Source organism: Nycticebus coucang, chromosome 2 (genome assembly GCF_027406575.1).
Source record: "Nycticebus coucang isolate mNycCou1 chromosome 2, mNycCou1.pri, whole genome shotgun sequence".
NCBI lineage: Eukaryota > Metazoa > Chordata > Mammalia > Primates > Lorisidae > Nycticebus > Nycticebus coucang.
Window position 1 is genome coordinate 9,870,917 of NC_069781.1, and position 16,288 is coordinate 9,887,204.

Consider the following 16,288-nt stretch of genomic DNA (forward strand, 5'->3'; position numbering starts at 1 on the left):
TAAAAATGAAAAGCCTAGCACCTCCTCCCCTTGCTCGCCATGTGACACACCTGTACCCCATTGAGCCATTAGTAAAAGCTCCCGAGGCTCTCCCAGAAGGGGATGCTGGAGCCCTGTTTCTTGGACAGTCTGCAGAACCATGAGCCAATTAGACATCTTTTCTCTGTACATCACCCAGCTTCAGGTATGCCTTTATAGGGACAAAAAATGGACTAAGATGCCTCCATACATGACCAACAGAGAGAGGCTGTCCACCTGTTGGCCTGGTCAGCGAGCATCTTGCTCATGTGCCCCTGCCCCGCCCCCTACAACTCACCAGCAACCTCGCGTCGCCGCAAGCTCTCAGTCTCCTCCTGGGTTATGGACATCAACTGTTCCATTCTTATCCTAGGAAAAAAATTCACCCATTCATTCAGTAAATGCAACACTTCCAGTGGGGAATCCCATTAGATGAACACCACCTCCTCCAAGAAGACCTTCCTGAGGTGCCAACCTCAGGAATGCCCACTGCATCTCTTGAGGTTCTGTTAACCTTTAGCCTTGTAATTAGAATATTTTCTTCTTCTTCTTTTTTTTGAGACAGAGCCTCAAGCTGTTGCCCTGGATAGAGTGCCATGGCATCACAGCTCAAAGCAACCTCCAACTCCTGGCTCAAGCGATTCTCTTGCCTCCACCTCCCAAATAGCTAGGACTACAGGCGCCCGCCACAACGCCCGGCTATTTTTTGGTTGCAGCCGTCATTATTGTTTGGTGGGCTCAGGCAGATTCGAACCCGCCAGCTCTGGTGTATGTGGCTGGCGCCTTAGCCGCTTGAGCCACAGGCGCCGAGCCTAGAATATCTTCCATAAAAAGATGAGCATTTCCTTAGAAAAATGGGCAACGAATGCCAACAGCCAATGATTACATTCAAATGATCAATAAACATGTGGAAAGATGCTTAACATCACTGGTAACTAAAGAGGTTGGTAACTAACCACTTAACAGGCTGGTTGAGATTAGGAAAACTGGGAACCAACAGTGATGGCAACAATGGGAGAGAAGTGAGCACTTTCATACACCACTGAGAGGAGCCAGATTGGAAAAATGGGTTTTGGAAGGCAAGTGGGCACCTATTAAAATGTCTTTTGAAAATTTCCTTCTTTTTTTTTTGAGATAGTCTCACTCAGTTGCCCTGTCCGGAGTGCTGTGGCATCATCATAGCTCACAGCAACCTCAAACTCGGGCTCAAGCAATACTCTTGCCTCAGCTTCCTGAGTAGCTAGGACTATAGGCCTCTCCATGAAGCTTGGCTAGTTTCTCTATTTTTAGTAGAGACCAGGTCTTGCTCTTGCTCAGGCTGGTCTCAAACTCCTGAGCTCAGGCGATCCACCTGCCTTGGCCTCCCAGTGTGCTAGGATACAGGTGTGCCCCTAAGCCTCTTTTTTTCTTTTTTGAGACAGTCTCCCTCTGTTGCCCAGATTGAGTGTGGCCTCATCATAGCTCACTGCAACCTTTAACTTCTGGGCTCAAGCCATCCTCCCAGATCATCCTGCCTCAGGCTCCTGAATAGCCAGTGACACAAAACCCAGCCCCAGCACACGACTTTGAAAGAAACTTAGCTGCCCTCTTGAGATATCTGAAGTGCTGTCAGGAAAAGAGGAACAGACATATCTAGTGCTATTGCTTCAGAGCAGATTTGCCAGCAGCTGGTAGAATCTACAGGGCGGAGGCTGGGCCCCACTGGACCCTGATGAATCCTGGAGCTCTCTTCCTAGAATCTGATTGTTGCTGTATAAAAATCATCTTGATTTTTTTTTTTTTTGAAAGAGTCTTACCCTGTTGCCCAAGCTGGAGTGCTATGACATCAACCTAGCTCACAGCAACCACAAACTCCTGGGCTCAAGAAGTCTCTTACCTCAGCCTCACAAGCAGCTAGACTACAGGTACCCGCCATAACACCAGGCTAATTTTCCTATGTTTAGTAGAGACGGTGTCTTGCTCCTGCTCAGGCTGGCTTCAAACTCCTGAGCTCAAGCAATCCTCCCACTGTGGCCTCCCAGAGTGCTGGGATTATAGGTGTGAGCCACCATTCTGGCCTGAATACTTCCTTCAAAAATACTCACGTAAGTGCATAAAGTGCATAAGGATATATTTAGAAGATGTTCACCATAATATTGTTTGTAATTATGAGAAACTGAAAACAACTTAAAAGTCCATGAACAGAGGGCTAATTAAATTATGGTAAAATTAAATGGTGTAATACTCTACAGCTATTACAAATAATGAGTTTCTGGTATGGAAATACATCTATAATAATAATAATTGAAAACGGAAAAAGTAATTACATGTATGTGCGCACATTCTCTCTGTGTGTTTATACCAAATGAGTGATGATGTGAAAGGAACAACAGCCTTCAACATTTCTGCAAAGTTTGACTTAGCTGGAAGAAACCTCACAGCTGAGCACCTCTGCCTCTGCACAGAAGCACCTCAAGGGGAAGCGGTTATCTGGCTGCCTAGCTCCGCCCAGCACAGAGAGGATGCTCCCTCAGCATGTCCTGAATGAATGACGCCCCAGGACACAATTCAGCTCCCCGTTGACCACCCTGGCTATCAGTACCACAGCTGAAAGTGGGCAGGATGATGGGGCCTCCCTCCACCCCTCAAGGGGGTGCCTTGCAGAAGGCCCTTCTAGGCAGCCAGGGGCTTAGCAGGCTGGGCCCACTGTGGGGGAGGAGGCTCCCACAATGACAGCTCAAAGACCATGCTGCTATCTGAGGATCCCAGAGAAGCAGGGAGGATTTACAGTCAGTATCTCTGGGAGAGGAAGGCAGTGGAGGTCACTGCTCCTACTCACTATCTTTTCTAATTACAAAAGTGGTGCACCTCAATGCAATAAACTTGGAAAATAAAACAAAGGAAACAAAAAGTAAAGATTACCACCTATAGTTCCACCTCTCAAAAGTGCTCAGTGTTAACATCTGGTGTGGGTTCTTTAGCTATCTGCAAATGGATACATGCAAACTACCTTTAAAAAATGGAATACTCTGGGGCCAGGTGCAGTGGCTCACGCCTGTAGTCTAGCACTCTGGGAGGCCCAGGTGGGAAGACTGCTTGAAGCCAGGAGTTTGAGACCAGCATGAGCAAGAGAGAGACCCTGTCTCTACTAAAAACAGAAACTTTAGCCAGGTGCGCTTGCCTATAGTCTCAGCTACTCAGGAGGCTGAGGCAGTTTGAGGTTGCTGTGAGCTATGATGACAGTATACTCCAGCCTGGGCAATAGAGCAAGACTCCGTGGCAGGAAAAAAATGATCGACTAAAAATTCTGCTTTAAATGTAGCCTATCACTTTCCCACTTAGCAATATATAGTGAGTGCTTTCCCTTAGCAGGGAGTATTTTTCTAAAAGATGTTTAATGGCTGCAGATTATTCCATTGTATATAATTTATGTAACTAAATTCTTCTTCTTTCCAGAAATAGGAATTTCCCCCAATTTTTCCTATTAGAAATACAGTTGAACATTATCCCTCCAGTCCTTATTTATTTCTCCGAATTTTTCTCAGGAGTATACAGATTTTACAGAACTTGAAAGCAGTGATTCTTTTTTTTTTTTGTAGAGACGGAGTCTCACTTTATGGCCCTCGGTAGAGTGCCGTGGCCTCGCACAGCTCACAGCAACCTCCAACTCCTGGGCTTAAGGTGATTCTCTTGCCTCAGCCTCCCGAGTAGCTGGGACTACAGGCGCCCACCACAACGCCCGGCTATTTTTTGGTTGCAGTTTGGCCGGGGCTGAGTTTGAACCCGCCACCCTCGGTATATGGGGCCGGCGCCTTACCGACTGAGCCATAGGCACTGCCCCAAGCAGTGATTCTTTTTAACGATTCTCTAAGGCAAGTACGAAAATAATTTTATGGTGGGGGTCACCACAACATGAGGAACTGTATTAAAGAGTCGCGGCATTAGGAAGGTTGAGAACCCCTGAGCTAAGGAGATGAATCTCCTTGCAGCTTTAGGGAAACTTCCTGGCACAATGCTCTGGAGAATCACAAGACATTCTCTCCCCCAAGCTCTGACCCTGAAGAACACTTACCTTTCATTTTCCAGTGACTTCAAAATCTCAGAACTTTTCTTTTGTCTGTGGAGAAAACCAAAAATGTCCCCGCAGTCACTAGTAGGCCTGTTTCCAACAGGACTGTCTTGCCTTGCCCTGACGGCTTGTGCAGCCCCATCACTTAGGAATTCTGGATTGTCAGCCAGTCACTCAAACCACTCCAAGCCCCAGGTTTCCTCACCTGTAAAATGGGAATAATGACAACAAAAAAATAAAATTACTTGGCATTGAAGCCAGGCTCGGTGGCTCCCAGCTACTTGAGAGGTTGAGGCAAGAGAATTGCTTGAGCCCAAGAATTTGAGGTTGCTGTGAGCTATGACATCACAGCACGTTTCCAGGGGCAACAAAGTGATACTTTGTCTAAAAAAAAAAAAAAAAAAATTACTTGGCAAATTTGTAAAGAGTAGATGAGGAAATACACATAACATGTTCTGCACAAAGGAAATACCCAAAAACTGCTTCCCTAGACTCAATCAGATACTTAAAGGTGACAGACGACGGAAGAACAAGTGACTAGGAGAGAGAAAAAAGGACACCTGGCAGCAGCAGGCCATGTGGCTAAAGCCTGTGTCTGGGATCTTTCTGCCATGAACCCCCTAACTAGATGTCTCAGGCTTCCTGAGATCTCTCTGGCCCCCTTCCTCCCCAGCAGGTGTTAGCAGCCCCTCTCTTGCATAAGATTTACTAAAGCAAATCTCTCTGTAGGGTGAAAGGCTGAGCTCAGGGCATTGGGTTACTTGGAACCTAAGTATTAAAGCAGGATGTGATCTCAATAATCTTGTTAAACCCACTCACTTTATACTGTACATGGGAAACACTTGCCCGAGGCCACAGTCCCATTGGTAGCAGTCCCCTGACAAGGAACCAGACCCTGCAGTGCCCAGATCAGATTCTATTCCCTACAAGTTGGTGCAAATCAAAGCACCCAGATTGGTCCCTAACAATGGACGCCTACGGGAGGAAACTGAAAGAGTAATGGATCCAGCATCCCAGCCTCCTCCAAGGTGTCCCATAGGGGAAGGACTGTGTGGATCGGGGCCGGGTGGACAGGAGCCTGACCTCTGGTTCTCCTGCAGGAGCTTCTGGATGCGGCTGGAGATGTTCTGCTCCGTCTGCTTCAGTTGTTCCTGCAGCCGCTGCCGCTCTGCATCGAGGTAGCGCTGGTGCTCACTCAGGCCCTGCTCCAGCCGAGACTGCTCCTGCAGCAGGGGCGGGCAGAGAGCCTGAGCAGGGAGGGGCACTGACAGGGGCACTTTCTGTGTGACTGTGGGCCAGTTCCTCAGCCACGAGGCCTCACCCAGGAGCTGGATTTGTAAGGTGCTGGGGGATGGCAGTGACAGTTTAATCCCATTGTCTGCCCCCTTCAGAGGGCCTCAGCTGCGCACAAACCTCCTTGACCGTCTGCAGAATCTCGCCCTTCTGGCTGCTGCACTGTTGCAGGAGCTGGGCATGCTCACGCTGCCCCAGTTCCAGGCGCCGTTCGAACTCGAGTTTCTCTAGCATCTTCTGTTCCTACAATAACATACATCCCAGTGACTGGTGGCACAGGCCCTGTGGGCATTAGGACATGTGAGCAGGTGAAGCCTCCCCCTCAACACAGAACCATGCAGGCTCCAGGCCTTAATGCCAAGCAACCCCAACCCCCATCCATCCTAAGGCCCAGCTGTGATAAAACAAGTTGTTCACAGGTATAGGCTGGTGGTTTAGAGCCCGGTGCTGGGCTTCATCTCTCTGAGCCTCAGTCTCTCCATCTGTCAAATAGAGATCCTCTACCACTCAGCTGAGCTGTGTGCAGAGGCGGCAAACAAAGCGTCCAAGAGGAAAGCATTTAACCTCTCATTTAGAGCCAAGAAAAAGTCATTTCCTCAAATATTTTATAAGTTAAAATCTTTAATGAGAAGAAAAGTGCCAGGAGAAAAGGCTTTCTCTTACCTTCCTCTTCTCATAGTCCGAGAACCTATTCTGGGGGGAAAAAGATGATGGTGGTCAAGAGGTAGCAGCAGTGGCCTCCCTGGCACGTGCACAGGGCCTCCTGTGCAGCCCAACGACAGACAGACTCTGGCCTACCCAGACTAGAAGGGATGGGGACATGGGTGCTGACCAAGGGCCCAGGGTGTTTTCAGGGGACACCACGGTGAGAACCATGTGGTTGCTGCCATGTGCTCAGGGCTATAGGAAAGAGTAGGAAGGTGTCCTTCTACATAGTTCTGGGGAGGCAGCACTGAGTGGGCATGGTCCTCCAAAAAGACTACCAAAAAATGGGGATTTTGATTCCCTTGGATGTCTGTACAACACACCTGCAGGGCCTGGTCTATCCAGACACTCTCAGATGCACAAGGTGTCTATACAAGTTCCCACAGAATTATTCACAGAGCAAAGGCACTGGGAAGAACTCACACATGCAACAGAGGTGATGGTGTCAGTAAATCATGATGTAGCCATACAACTGTCAGTGGGGTGAACATGCCCGTAGTTAGGGAAAAAGATGTTGCCATCCTTCACCTTTGCGGGACACGGTCTCACTTTCTACACATATTTGGTGATCCTGCTGTGAGATCACAATTCGTCTGTGTTTCAATTGTAAAGCAGCCTCTTAAAAGTAGAATTTTTCCTATTCACAGAAAGTATAATTTTTTTTATTTATTTAGAGTCTCACTCTGTCACCCAGGGTAGAGTGCCGTGGCATCATAGCTCACAGCAACCTCAAATACCTGGGCTCAAGTCATTCTCTTGCCTCAGCATCCTGAGTGGCTGGAATTACAGGCACCTGCCACAACACCTGGCTATTTTTTCTATTTTTAGTAGAGACAGGGTCTCACTCTTGCTCAGGCTGGTCTTGAATTCCTGAGCTTAGGCAATTCACCTGTTTTGGTCATCCAGAGTGCTAGGATTACAGGTGTGAGCCACTGTGGCTGGCCCAGAAGTATAATTTTTAACTTAATCTTTAATTATGTAGATAACATCTGAATATATTCTCCTTGTAAATTTAAATAAATGGCATATAAAACTAAAGCACTTACACTCCTGGCCCTCATGGCCCATGCCCAGATATAACTATCACCATCCGTCCCAAGGCCATGTAACTGCACACATATAATTTGTGCCTTTGGAAAACTAATATATTTGTATGTGTGTACATATATACAGCGTGGACATAAGGTTTGTGTGCAATTTAAAGTTACAACTATTTTATAAATAGTTATAAAAGCTTATGTAAGCTTTTATCAAGGTATAATTTACTTACTATAAATTCACCCTTTTTTAGTGAACAGGTCTATGAATTTTAACAAATGCATACAATCCTGTAACCACCACTATCAAGATGTAGAAATTCCATCACCCCTAAAGTTCCCTTGTTCCCCTTTGTCATCAATTCCTCTTCCCACTTTTAGCTGCTGGAGGCTACGGAGTTTTCTGATGTATGTGTTTTTTCAGCATTACACATATAGAAACAGACTATGCTCACTCTGCTCTGCAACATGCCTTTTTCACTCAAAGCAATTTTGGAACTCTTTTTTCTGGACTGTCCATCAGAGCTGCCATATGACATCTGACAATTAAGTTCAAGAACTCATCCTAGAAAAAACGCTTTGAAGGGCAGACTAGGTGATGGCACCACTAGGTGATAGCTTCCCCAGGGGAATACTTTGAAAGTGACCTGTCGTGATATTCAGCAATGAAGTATGTAAGCACTTTTTCTAGGATGAATTCTTTTTTTTTTTTTTTTTTTTTGTAGAGACAGAGTCTCACTTTATGGCCCTCGGTAGAGTGCCGTGGCCTCACACAGCTCACAGCAACCTCCAACTCCTGGGCTTAAGCGATTCTCTTGCCTCAGCCTCCTTAGCAGCTGGGACTACAGGCACCCGCTATAACGCCCGGCTATTTTTTGGTTGCAGTTTGGCCGGGGCCGGGTTTGAACCTGCCACCCTCGGTATATGGGGCTGGCGCCTTACCGACTGAGCCACAGGCGCCACCCTCTAGGATGAATTCTTGAAGTTAATTTTCTGACCTCGTAAGGCTACAGTGGACATTCTTGCATGTCTCCTTGTGCAAGTGCTCCTCTGGGGTATACTAAGACATGGAACTTCTGGATCATGGGCTGTGACCAACTAAATTTTTTTTTTTTGAGACAGAGCCTTAAGCTGTCGCCCTGGGTAGAGTGCCATGGCATCCCAGCTCACAGCAACCTCCAACTCCTGGGCTCAAGCGATTCTCCTGCCTCCGCCTCCCAAGTAGCTGGGACTACAGGTGCCCGCCACAATGCCTGGCTATTTTTTTTTGGTTGTAGCCGTCATTGTTGTTTGGTGGGCCCGGGCTGGATTCAAACCCACCAGCTCAGGTGTATGTGGCTGGCACCTTAGCCTCTGACCAACTGAATTTTTGACATTTATTTGAAAATTATCCCCCAAAGTGGTGGTACCAAATTGCACCCCCAAGAGCAGCTTATGAGGCTCTCTGCTTCACTCTGGCCAATAGAAATAGTTAAGACAAAATTTATGCCAGTCTGAAGGAGGAAATGGTATTTCACTGTTGTTTTAATTTACATGCAAAGTTGGTGTTTTCTTTTAATATTTATTGACCACTTGTATTTTTTTCCATTGTGAATTATTTATTGATATATCCTTGGCCTATTTTTTCTATTGGGATGGTTTTCTTCTTAACAATTTGAAAGATTTCTTTTATGTTTAGCTCTAATCCTTCAGCAGGTATGTACTTTGCAAATATGTCTGAGAATAGAAATTGGCCCAATTCCCCCAGATAGTCATCTCTTCCCTCTCCGATTCTTGAACTGTCAAAGAAATACAAAATCACAAATGCATGCACAGCAGCAGTGGAAAACAGGCGGCTTCTAGGGACAGAAACTAACAAAAGAAGCACTGAAAATGTGAAGCCAAACAGACAGGCACCTGCACTCCCTGTCCCCTATGATGGCCGCTCCCTACCCCCAGCCTTGAGGACTCTGGTTGGTGAGCCCTGAGGATGGGAGCAGAGGGCGCACCCAGGCTAATGTGGCAATTCTCGCTGAGCTTCCTCCTCTATGCTGTCCTGTGCCAGCTCACCGCCAGGGACTTGACAGGACCAGTGTGTTGTTGGTGCTGGCACGTGTGCCTGTGTCATTTACTAGACCGAGGGTGGTGGTGGGTGATCCTAGACAGGGTATGTGGTCCAGAAGTGTTTGTTGAGAGACAGCGAGGAACAACACAGACACCATCCCTATTGTCACGAAGCTCCAGCCCAGAGGGGAGATGGACATTACAGATCAATTCTCAAGTAGTTCTCCATTTAATTTAGTGCTGTGATCACTGCTCCCAAGGAAATGTGTAGGGTGCTGCTCTGAGGACACACGCCAGAGACCTAACCTGGGCTGGTGATGTTTAAAGTGAAAACTGAAGGGTAAGATGGGGGAGTGGGGAGAAATCAGACAGAGGACACTGCTTATTCAAAGGCCCACCGGGGGAAGAGCGTGGTTAGTTCAGGGAATAGAAAGGAGCATGAAGGCCTGAGTGGTGGCTCACGCCTGTAATCCTCACACTCTGGAAGACCGAGGCATGTGGGTTCTGGAGCTCAGGAGTTTGAGACTAGCCTGAGCAAGAGTGAGACCTCATCTCTATTAAAAATAGAAAAACTGGGCGGCGCCTGTGGCTCAGTTGGTAAGGCGCCGGCCCCATATACCGAGGGTGGTGGGTTCAAACCCGGCCCCGGCCAAACTGCAACCAAAAAATAGCCGGGCGTTGTGGCGGGCGCCTGTAGTCCCAGCTACTCGGGAGGCTGAGGCAAGAGAATCGCTTAAGCCCAGGAGTTGGAGGTTGCTGTGAGCCGTGTGACGCCACGGCACTCTACCAAAGACCATAAAGTGAGACTCTGTCTCTACAAAAAACAAAAATAATAATAATAATAAAAAAAAATAGAAAAACTAGTCAGGCATTGTGGCAGGCATCTGAGTCTCAGTTACTCAGGAGGCTGAGGCAAGAGGATTGCTTGAGCCCAAGAGTTTGCAGTTGCTGTGAGCTGTGATGACACCACAACACTCTACCCAGGGCAAAGGAGGAGGACACAGCAGAGACAGGAGACAGACCAGCTTGCTGAGCTGCTGGGTGAGGCTGCCACTGTGGACTTGTCAAAGCGGCTCAGCACATCAGTCTGAAAGGAAGCCAATGTGAATTTGATGGAGGGATCCAGGCTGTTGCTCTGAACATCCCCCTCTGCCCAGCTCTCCTGAACACACAAACTCACAGCAAGCGACTTCCCTTACCTGCCATTCCACCTCCTCCCTCAAGAATCTGTCTCTGGGCCCATCGGGGCTGTCCCGTGGGTTCTCGGCTCCATCTTGCTCCAGAACTGGCAGCAGGTACTGAGAAGGCGGGTAGTATTCCAGCCCTGACTCTGCAAGAGACAGACACAGCTAGCCAGGAAGAGGACACAGCCTAGGTACCCAGTTGCGCCCAGGCCCACGCCCTCATCCTCCTTCCTCCCCAGCAGCCTGCCTCCCCCTGCCAAGCTCAGCCCTCTGTCCTCTTCCCTGGTCTGGGCCCTACGCGTTTTTCATGAGTCCTAACCCCTGCGCCCTGCTCAGTGAATGTCAGCTGAGTGACACAGGCAGCTCTCTTCCTCTTTACCGTGCAAGTGACAATGAGGTGACAGAAAAGGCCTAAGACTAGGAGAGAAACCCAGTAATTCCCTGCATGTAAGACTTTTCCTTCTCTGCCCCTGTGTAATTTCCTCCTCTAAAATCTGAGAGTTCACACCTTGAACCCATTTTCTATTGGGTTGTTAGCTTTTTTCTGATTTGTAGGTGCTTTACATGTTGTAATTAATAACCTTGAGTCTATAATGTATATCACAACTATCTTCCTCCAGGTGGTAACTTGTCTCACTAACTTTAATGATGGTGTCCTTCTGAAGTAAACAACTTTTAACTCTGTTTCAAGTTTCAATACTCTGTTAAGTCTCACTCTGTCCTCCTGGGCAGAGTGCAGTGGTGTCATCATAGCTCACAACAACCTCAAATTCCTGGGTTCAAGTGATCCTCCTGCCTGAGCCTCCTGAATAGCTGAGGCTACAGGTGCCCGTAACACCTAATTTTTTTGTTTTTAGTAGAGATGGGGTCTTGCTCTTGCTTAGGCTGGTCTCAAACTCCTGAGCTCAGAGATCCTCCCGCCTCGGCCTCCCAGAGTGCTAGGATTATAGGTGTAACTACTGCGCCTGGCCAACAAGTTTTAAATTTTGATGTAGTCAAAGCTGTCTTTCTCTCACCCCAGAAGGATTCAAACAGGAGCCCACAAGAAATACAAAAACTGGGTAGTAGACTTAGGAAAAAATATTCACATAATCAAGGAAATAGCATTAAAATAGTAATAGTTTCTCTTGTCTATCTATCAGGTTGGCAGACTCTTCAGGATAATGGGAAGTGTCAGCCAGGTTGCAAAGAGGGAAAAATACCCAAGACAGTCCTCATGGGGTAGAGGCAGGCGTGACCTCTTCCCCGGGCACCTGGAGAGCTCGTGCCCTTTCTCCCACCAACTCCACTGCAGTCTGCCCTACATGAAGGTTCACATTGCCAGACAGGTGTGGGTTCAAATGTCTACAACAATAGAAAACTGGAAATAACCTCCACATCACCACCAGGGATGGCCATGTAAGCTTTGGGCACCACCACGTGAAACCTTCCAGAGCTGTTTAAGAGAATATTTAAACAATATTATAAGATAGGAAAAATACCCAAGACTTTTCTTGAGTGAGAAAAGGCAGGGCATAGTATGGTATCTTTCATGGTTTTGAAAATGTTTTTAAAAGAGCAAAGCAAAATTTTTATATATATGCATACTTCCAAACAGTTTAAATAAATTGAAGGATTATTTCTTATGTGTAGCAGGTATACACATGTTCACTGCTTTATTCTTTGTCTCTATAGTATACCTAAATATTGTATAATCTAAAAATATTCTTAGAGAAAATTAAAAATTTGGTTCAGGGGTCTCCAACCTTTTCTTTCTCTGCTGCACACTGGAAGAATGAGTTGTCTTGGGGCACACATTAAATACACAAACACTAACGAAAGCTGATTAGCAAAAAATGGTCAGTACATACATTTTGTGACCTCCAGCACCATAGATAAGCACAAAAAGCCCTCACGAAATCAGTGTGTGGCCGGCAGGCTGCGGGTCAGACGTTCCTGGCTCTGCCTCACTAGAATCACAGTTGCTCAACAACGCTCGCTTGCAGATGTGTGGCCTGGTTGCTATGTGTGGACCCATTTCCCCTTTTTTTATTATAACATACATGCAGAACAGAGCAAAAAATGTTCACGTACACCTTGATTAATGTGTAAATGTGAACATGCCCTGACAACCAGCAACCAGTGCCGGTGCAGAACCTGAGCGCCAGCAGCGCAGGCCCCGAGTCTGGCTTCTCGCACCTGTCTCGCAACTGTCTGGTTGTGTCATGGAGCACTAGTTTGTCCTCTTCAATTGCTGTGACGTTTTCATACTTAGTATAAAGCAGGTTACTCATCCATTCTGCTACTGATGGACACTGGGCTAAGACAACAGTGCTGCTATGAATATCTCTGCACATGGCTTTTGGATTTATTCACATACATTTCTGCTGTGCATAAAGCTAAGAATGGAACTGATGGGTCACAGGATATTTGAATGTTCAGCTTGATTAGACACTGACAACAATTTTTAAAATAATTTTCCATTTTTCTCTCCACCTGAGGTATATGAAGGTTCCTGTTGCCCCCTCATCTTTGATAATTCTTGGTTTTGACAGTTCAATTTTGGTCATTTTAGTGGGTAAATCAAGGTAAATCTCTTTGCAGTTTTAATTTAATTTGCATTTTCCTGTTGACTAAAAGGCTGATGAGTGCTTTATTCCAGATACTATTTATTCTTTTTTTTTTTTTTTTTGTAGAGACAGAGTCTCACTTTATGGCCCTCGGTAGAATGCCGTGGCATCACACAGCTCACAGCAACCTCCAACTCCTGGGCTTAAGCAATTCTCTTGCCTCAGCTTCCCGAGTAGCTGGGACTACAGGCACCCGCCACAACACCCAGCTATTTTTTTGGTTGCAGTTCAGCCGGGGCCGGGTTTGAACCCGCCACCCTCGGTATATGGGGCCGGCACCTTACTGACTGAGCCACAGGCGCCGCCCGCAGATACTATTTATTCTTACTCAAGTCTTTTGCTAACACCTTTTCCTTACAGACCTGTGTGAGTTCTTTCTGTATCCAGATCCATCCTGGACATGTTTATACTGCAAATATCATCTCGGACTTTGTGGCTTTCCTTTCCTTTCCTTTCCCTAAGTGGTTTCTCTTGAAGAGAAGTTTTGAGTTTAACTAAATCTACTTACCAAACTCACATGATTAGTGCTGTCTCCTATTTAAGGAAGAAGTTAAGGTTCACTTTTTACATAAGGCATCCAATTGATCCAGAAGCATCTATTGAAAACACCATCCATTCCCATTGCTTAGCAACTGTCACTGTAAATCAGGTGACCATAGGCATGGGAATCTTGGTCATGTTCTGAAATTTCCACAGGTGACATGAACCGCCAAGACCGGGGCATTCTACTGTCCACTGGCTGCACAGCCCTTCTCCAAGTCCAGGCCACCACTGTTTCTCAAATCCCCCTATCTCCTGTCCTCTATTCTTTCTTGCCTTCTCCAATCCCTTCCCCTCACTGCCTCCAAGGTGTCTAATCACGAGGCTCTCCTGTCTGACTCTGAGCTTGGGCCCAGATGGCCTTTCCAGCTTCTTCCCTTTGCTTCAGGACTCCAGCCACACTGGCCTTCTCTTCAGTGTGCTCTGGAATCCCCTGTCCCTCACGGCCCTTCCATACGCACTTCCTTCTGCCAGGAGCAGCCTTCCCCCTTTCCTAAGTCCTAAGCATCCCTCAGGTGTCAGCCACTTTCTCAACCTACACCAGATGCCCCATGATGCTGTCTTGTGACAGTAGTCTGTAACTGTTTTTAAACCTGTGTAATCATTTGTTTTGCCTGTGTCCTTTGTCAGACTGGAGCTCCAAGAGAGCAGACACTGTGGGGAGTTTGGTCTCTGCTATCCCCCAGGCTGGGACAGCACTGGGTGGCCACTGGCTTCTTGTTTCCTCACTGAGGGAAAGAGGCAGGCGGCCTGGCTTTACCTTTGCAGAGGAACTGCAGGATGACTGTGGTGCCGGCGCCGCACACTTCCCGAGGAGGGTAGACCATGGATGAGGCATCAAGGCTCAGCGTCTGCAGACACAGGGGGACCCTTCTTTACTGGACAGTTCACTCCCAACACAATCAGAGACTGCCTGAGTCCCTTATCAACTTGTGTGCTCACTGTCTGCTCCCTCTGCCTGCCATGCCGATGCCCTGAGAGCGGAGAAGATGGAGCTGTCTTGTCACTGACAGCTGCATTCCCAGCACCTGGGAAGGCCACTGGCATGTGGTAAACACTGGTTCATATCTTTGGCTAAACATGGAAGTAAAAAAGGGAAGTTACGGGACAGTGTATAGAATACGACTCCACCTTTGTTAACAAATGCACTCATACATTCTCACATCAGCGTATTATAGAGGTAACTTGGAGGAATATGCACCAAGCTCCAAGTGGCTCCCTCTAGGGCAGGCTCTGGGGTACTATCTACGTGAAATTTTTTCTAGTATTTGAACTTTTGTTAACAATATACAGTATGGTATATGGAAACAGCACATTGTACCTCATGGTTGCATTATTGTACACAGCTATGATTTAATAAAAAAATGAAGAAAAAAAGAACAATATACAGTATGTCGTTTTTTGTATTTTAGAGACTTGACAGTATGTCTAAGTAAGAAAGGACAAACGTGTATGGGCGTGTGCACGTGCTTCTGTGCTTACAAAGCCCAGGACGCAGGGGCCCAGTTCTCTCTCTCTCTCTCTTTCTCTCACACACACACATGTCCATAAGGCCGCCCCCACCCAGGCGTAGAGTTATCTGAATGGAGCTCCCCTCCTACCGACCTCTGCCTTCCCAGAGACCCTCTGCCCCACCAAGTGTTGGCAGGAAGTAAAATCCTCCATTCCTGGGGGTCAGGGGAGTCTTGGAGCCAGGAAAGACCAAGAAGCCCTAATTTTGCAGTGGCTGGTGGCAAGGGCAACCACCTTGCATGGTGGTCGCTAAGTGAGTGGGAGGCTCCAGGGCAGAGGAACTGACTGTCCAGGGGTGGGGGGGTGTCCAAGAGTGGAAAACCCCACACTGGGATACCCAATCTGAAGCAAATTAACCCACACAGGGTGCTGTTAGTCACCGTCAGCAAAGCGTACTGGCTCAAGAGCACAGACACTGGACTGCACTGTCCAGGATGGTGGCTATAGGCCACGTGTGGTCATTTACAGTTAAATGTTAATTAACTGGAATTAAATCACATTTAAAGTTCAAGTTCCTTGTAGCCACAGGTGGCTAGTGGCTACCACCCTGGCAGCACAGATCACAGAACATTCCCATTACTGGCAGAAGGAATAGCCACTGGACACTTTGCTGAGCCCAAAACACACAGCCCTGGCTTCAGGTCCCAGCTCTTCCCATCCCAGCTGTGTCCCTGAACAGGCCACAGAGCTGTGGCTACCTCAGAGCCAAACGGTCACAGTGTCAACGACCTGGTGGGCAGTTTAATGGGTGACATGCTTGACATCTGAAGACGTGACACACAGCACAGCCTTCTCTAAGAATGGCTGTGGCTCTCTCACCCTAAAAGACAGTTTGTCCCAGGTGCCACCAAGTTTCTTAAAAAATGAAATCCAGGGTACAGGTGAAATTTACTAAATGTAGAAAATAAAAGTCTGAACACAGTATCGAAGAAAATGCCACGAAGGCTATGTTAACCAGTTCGATGAAAATATTTCAAACTGTATATAAAACCAGCACACTGTACCTCATGACTGTATTATTATACACAGCTATGATTTAATTTAAAAGAAAAAAAATGAAGGGCGGCGCCTGTGGCTCAAGGAGTAGGGCGTCGGTCCCATATGCCGGAGGTGGCAGGTTCAAACCTAGCCCTGCCCCAAAAAAAAATAAAAAAATAAATAAAAATAAAAAAATGAAATCCAGGGCAGCACCTGTGGCTCAAAGGAGTAGGGCACCAGCCCCATATACTGGAGGTGGCAGGTTCAAACCCAGCCCCGGCCAAAAACTGCAAAAAAAAAAAAAAAAAATACAGAGCTCTT

At 47.1% G+C, this 16,288-nt stretch overlaps 1 protein-coding gene across 7 annotated transcripts in view; it reads right to left on the reverse strand.

The window, feature by feature from the left end:
- The window catches only part of LRSAM1 (leucine rich repeat and sterile alpha motif containing 1), a 51,908-nt gene that overhangs the window by 23,725 nt on the left and 11,895 nt on the right, over positions 1–16,288 (reverse strand). For all 7 annotated transcript variants that reach the window (XM_053561780.1, XM_053561772.1, XM_053561796.1 and 4 more), the window contains 7 exons: positions 14,238–14,328; positions 10,344–10,474; positions 6,023–6,052; positions 5,480–5,602; positions 5,150–5,289; positions 4,070–4,114; positions 317–387 (listed from right to left, as the gene is read on the reverse strand). In XM_053561780.1, coding sequence (XP_053417755.1) covers positions 317–387; positions 4,070–4,114; positions 5,150–5,289; positions 5,480–5,602; positions 6,023–6,052; positions 10,344–10,474; positions 14,238–14,328 — 631 coding nt within the window. The remainder of the gene's footprint in view (positions 1–316; positions 388–4,069; positions 4,115–5,149; positions 5,290–5,479; positions 5,603–6,022; positions 6,053–10,343; positions 10,475–14,237; positions 14,329–16,288) is intronic.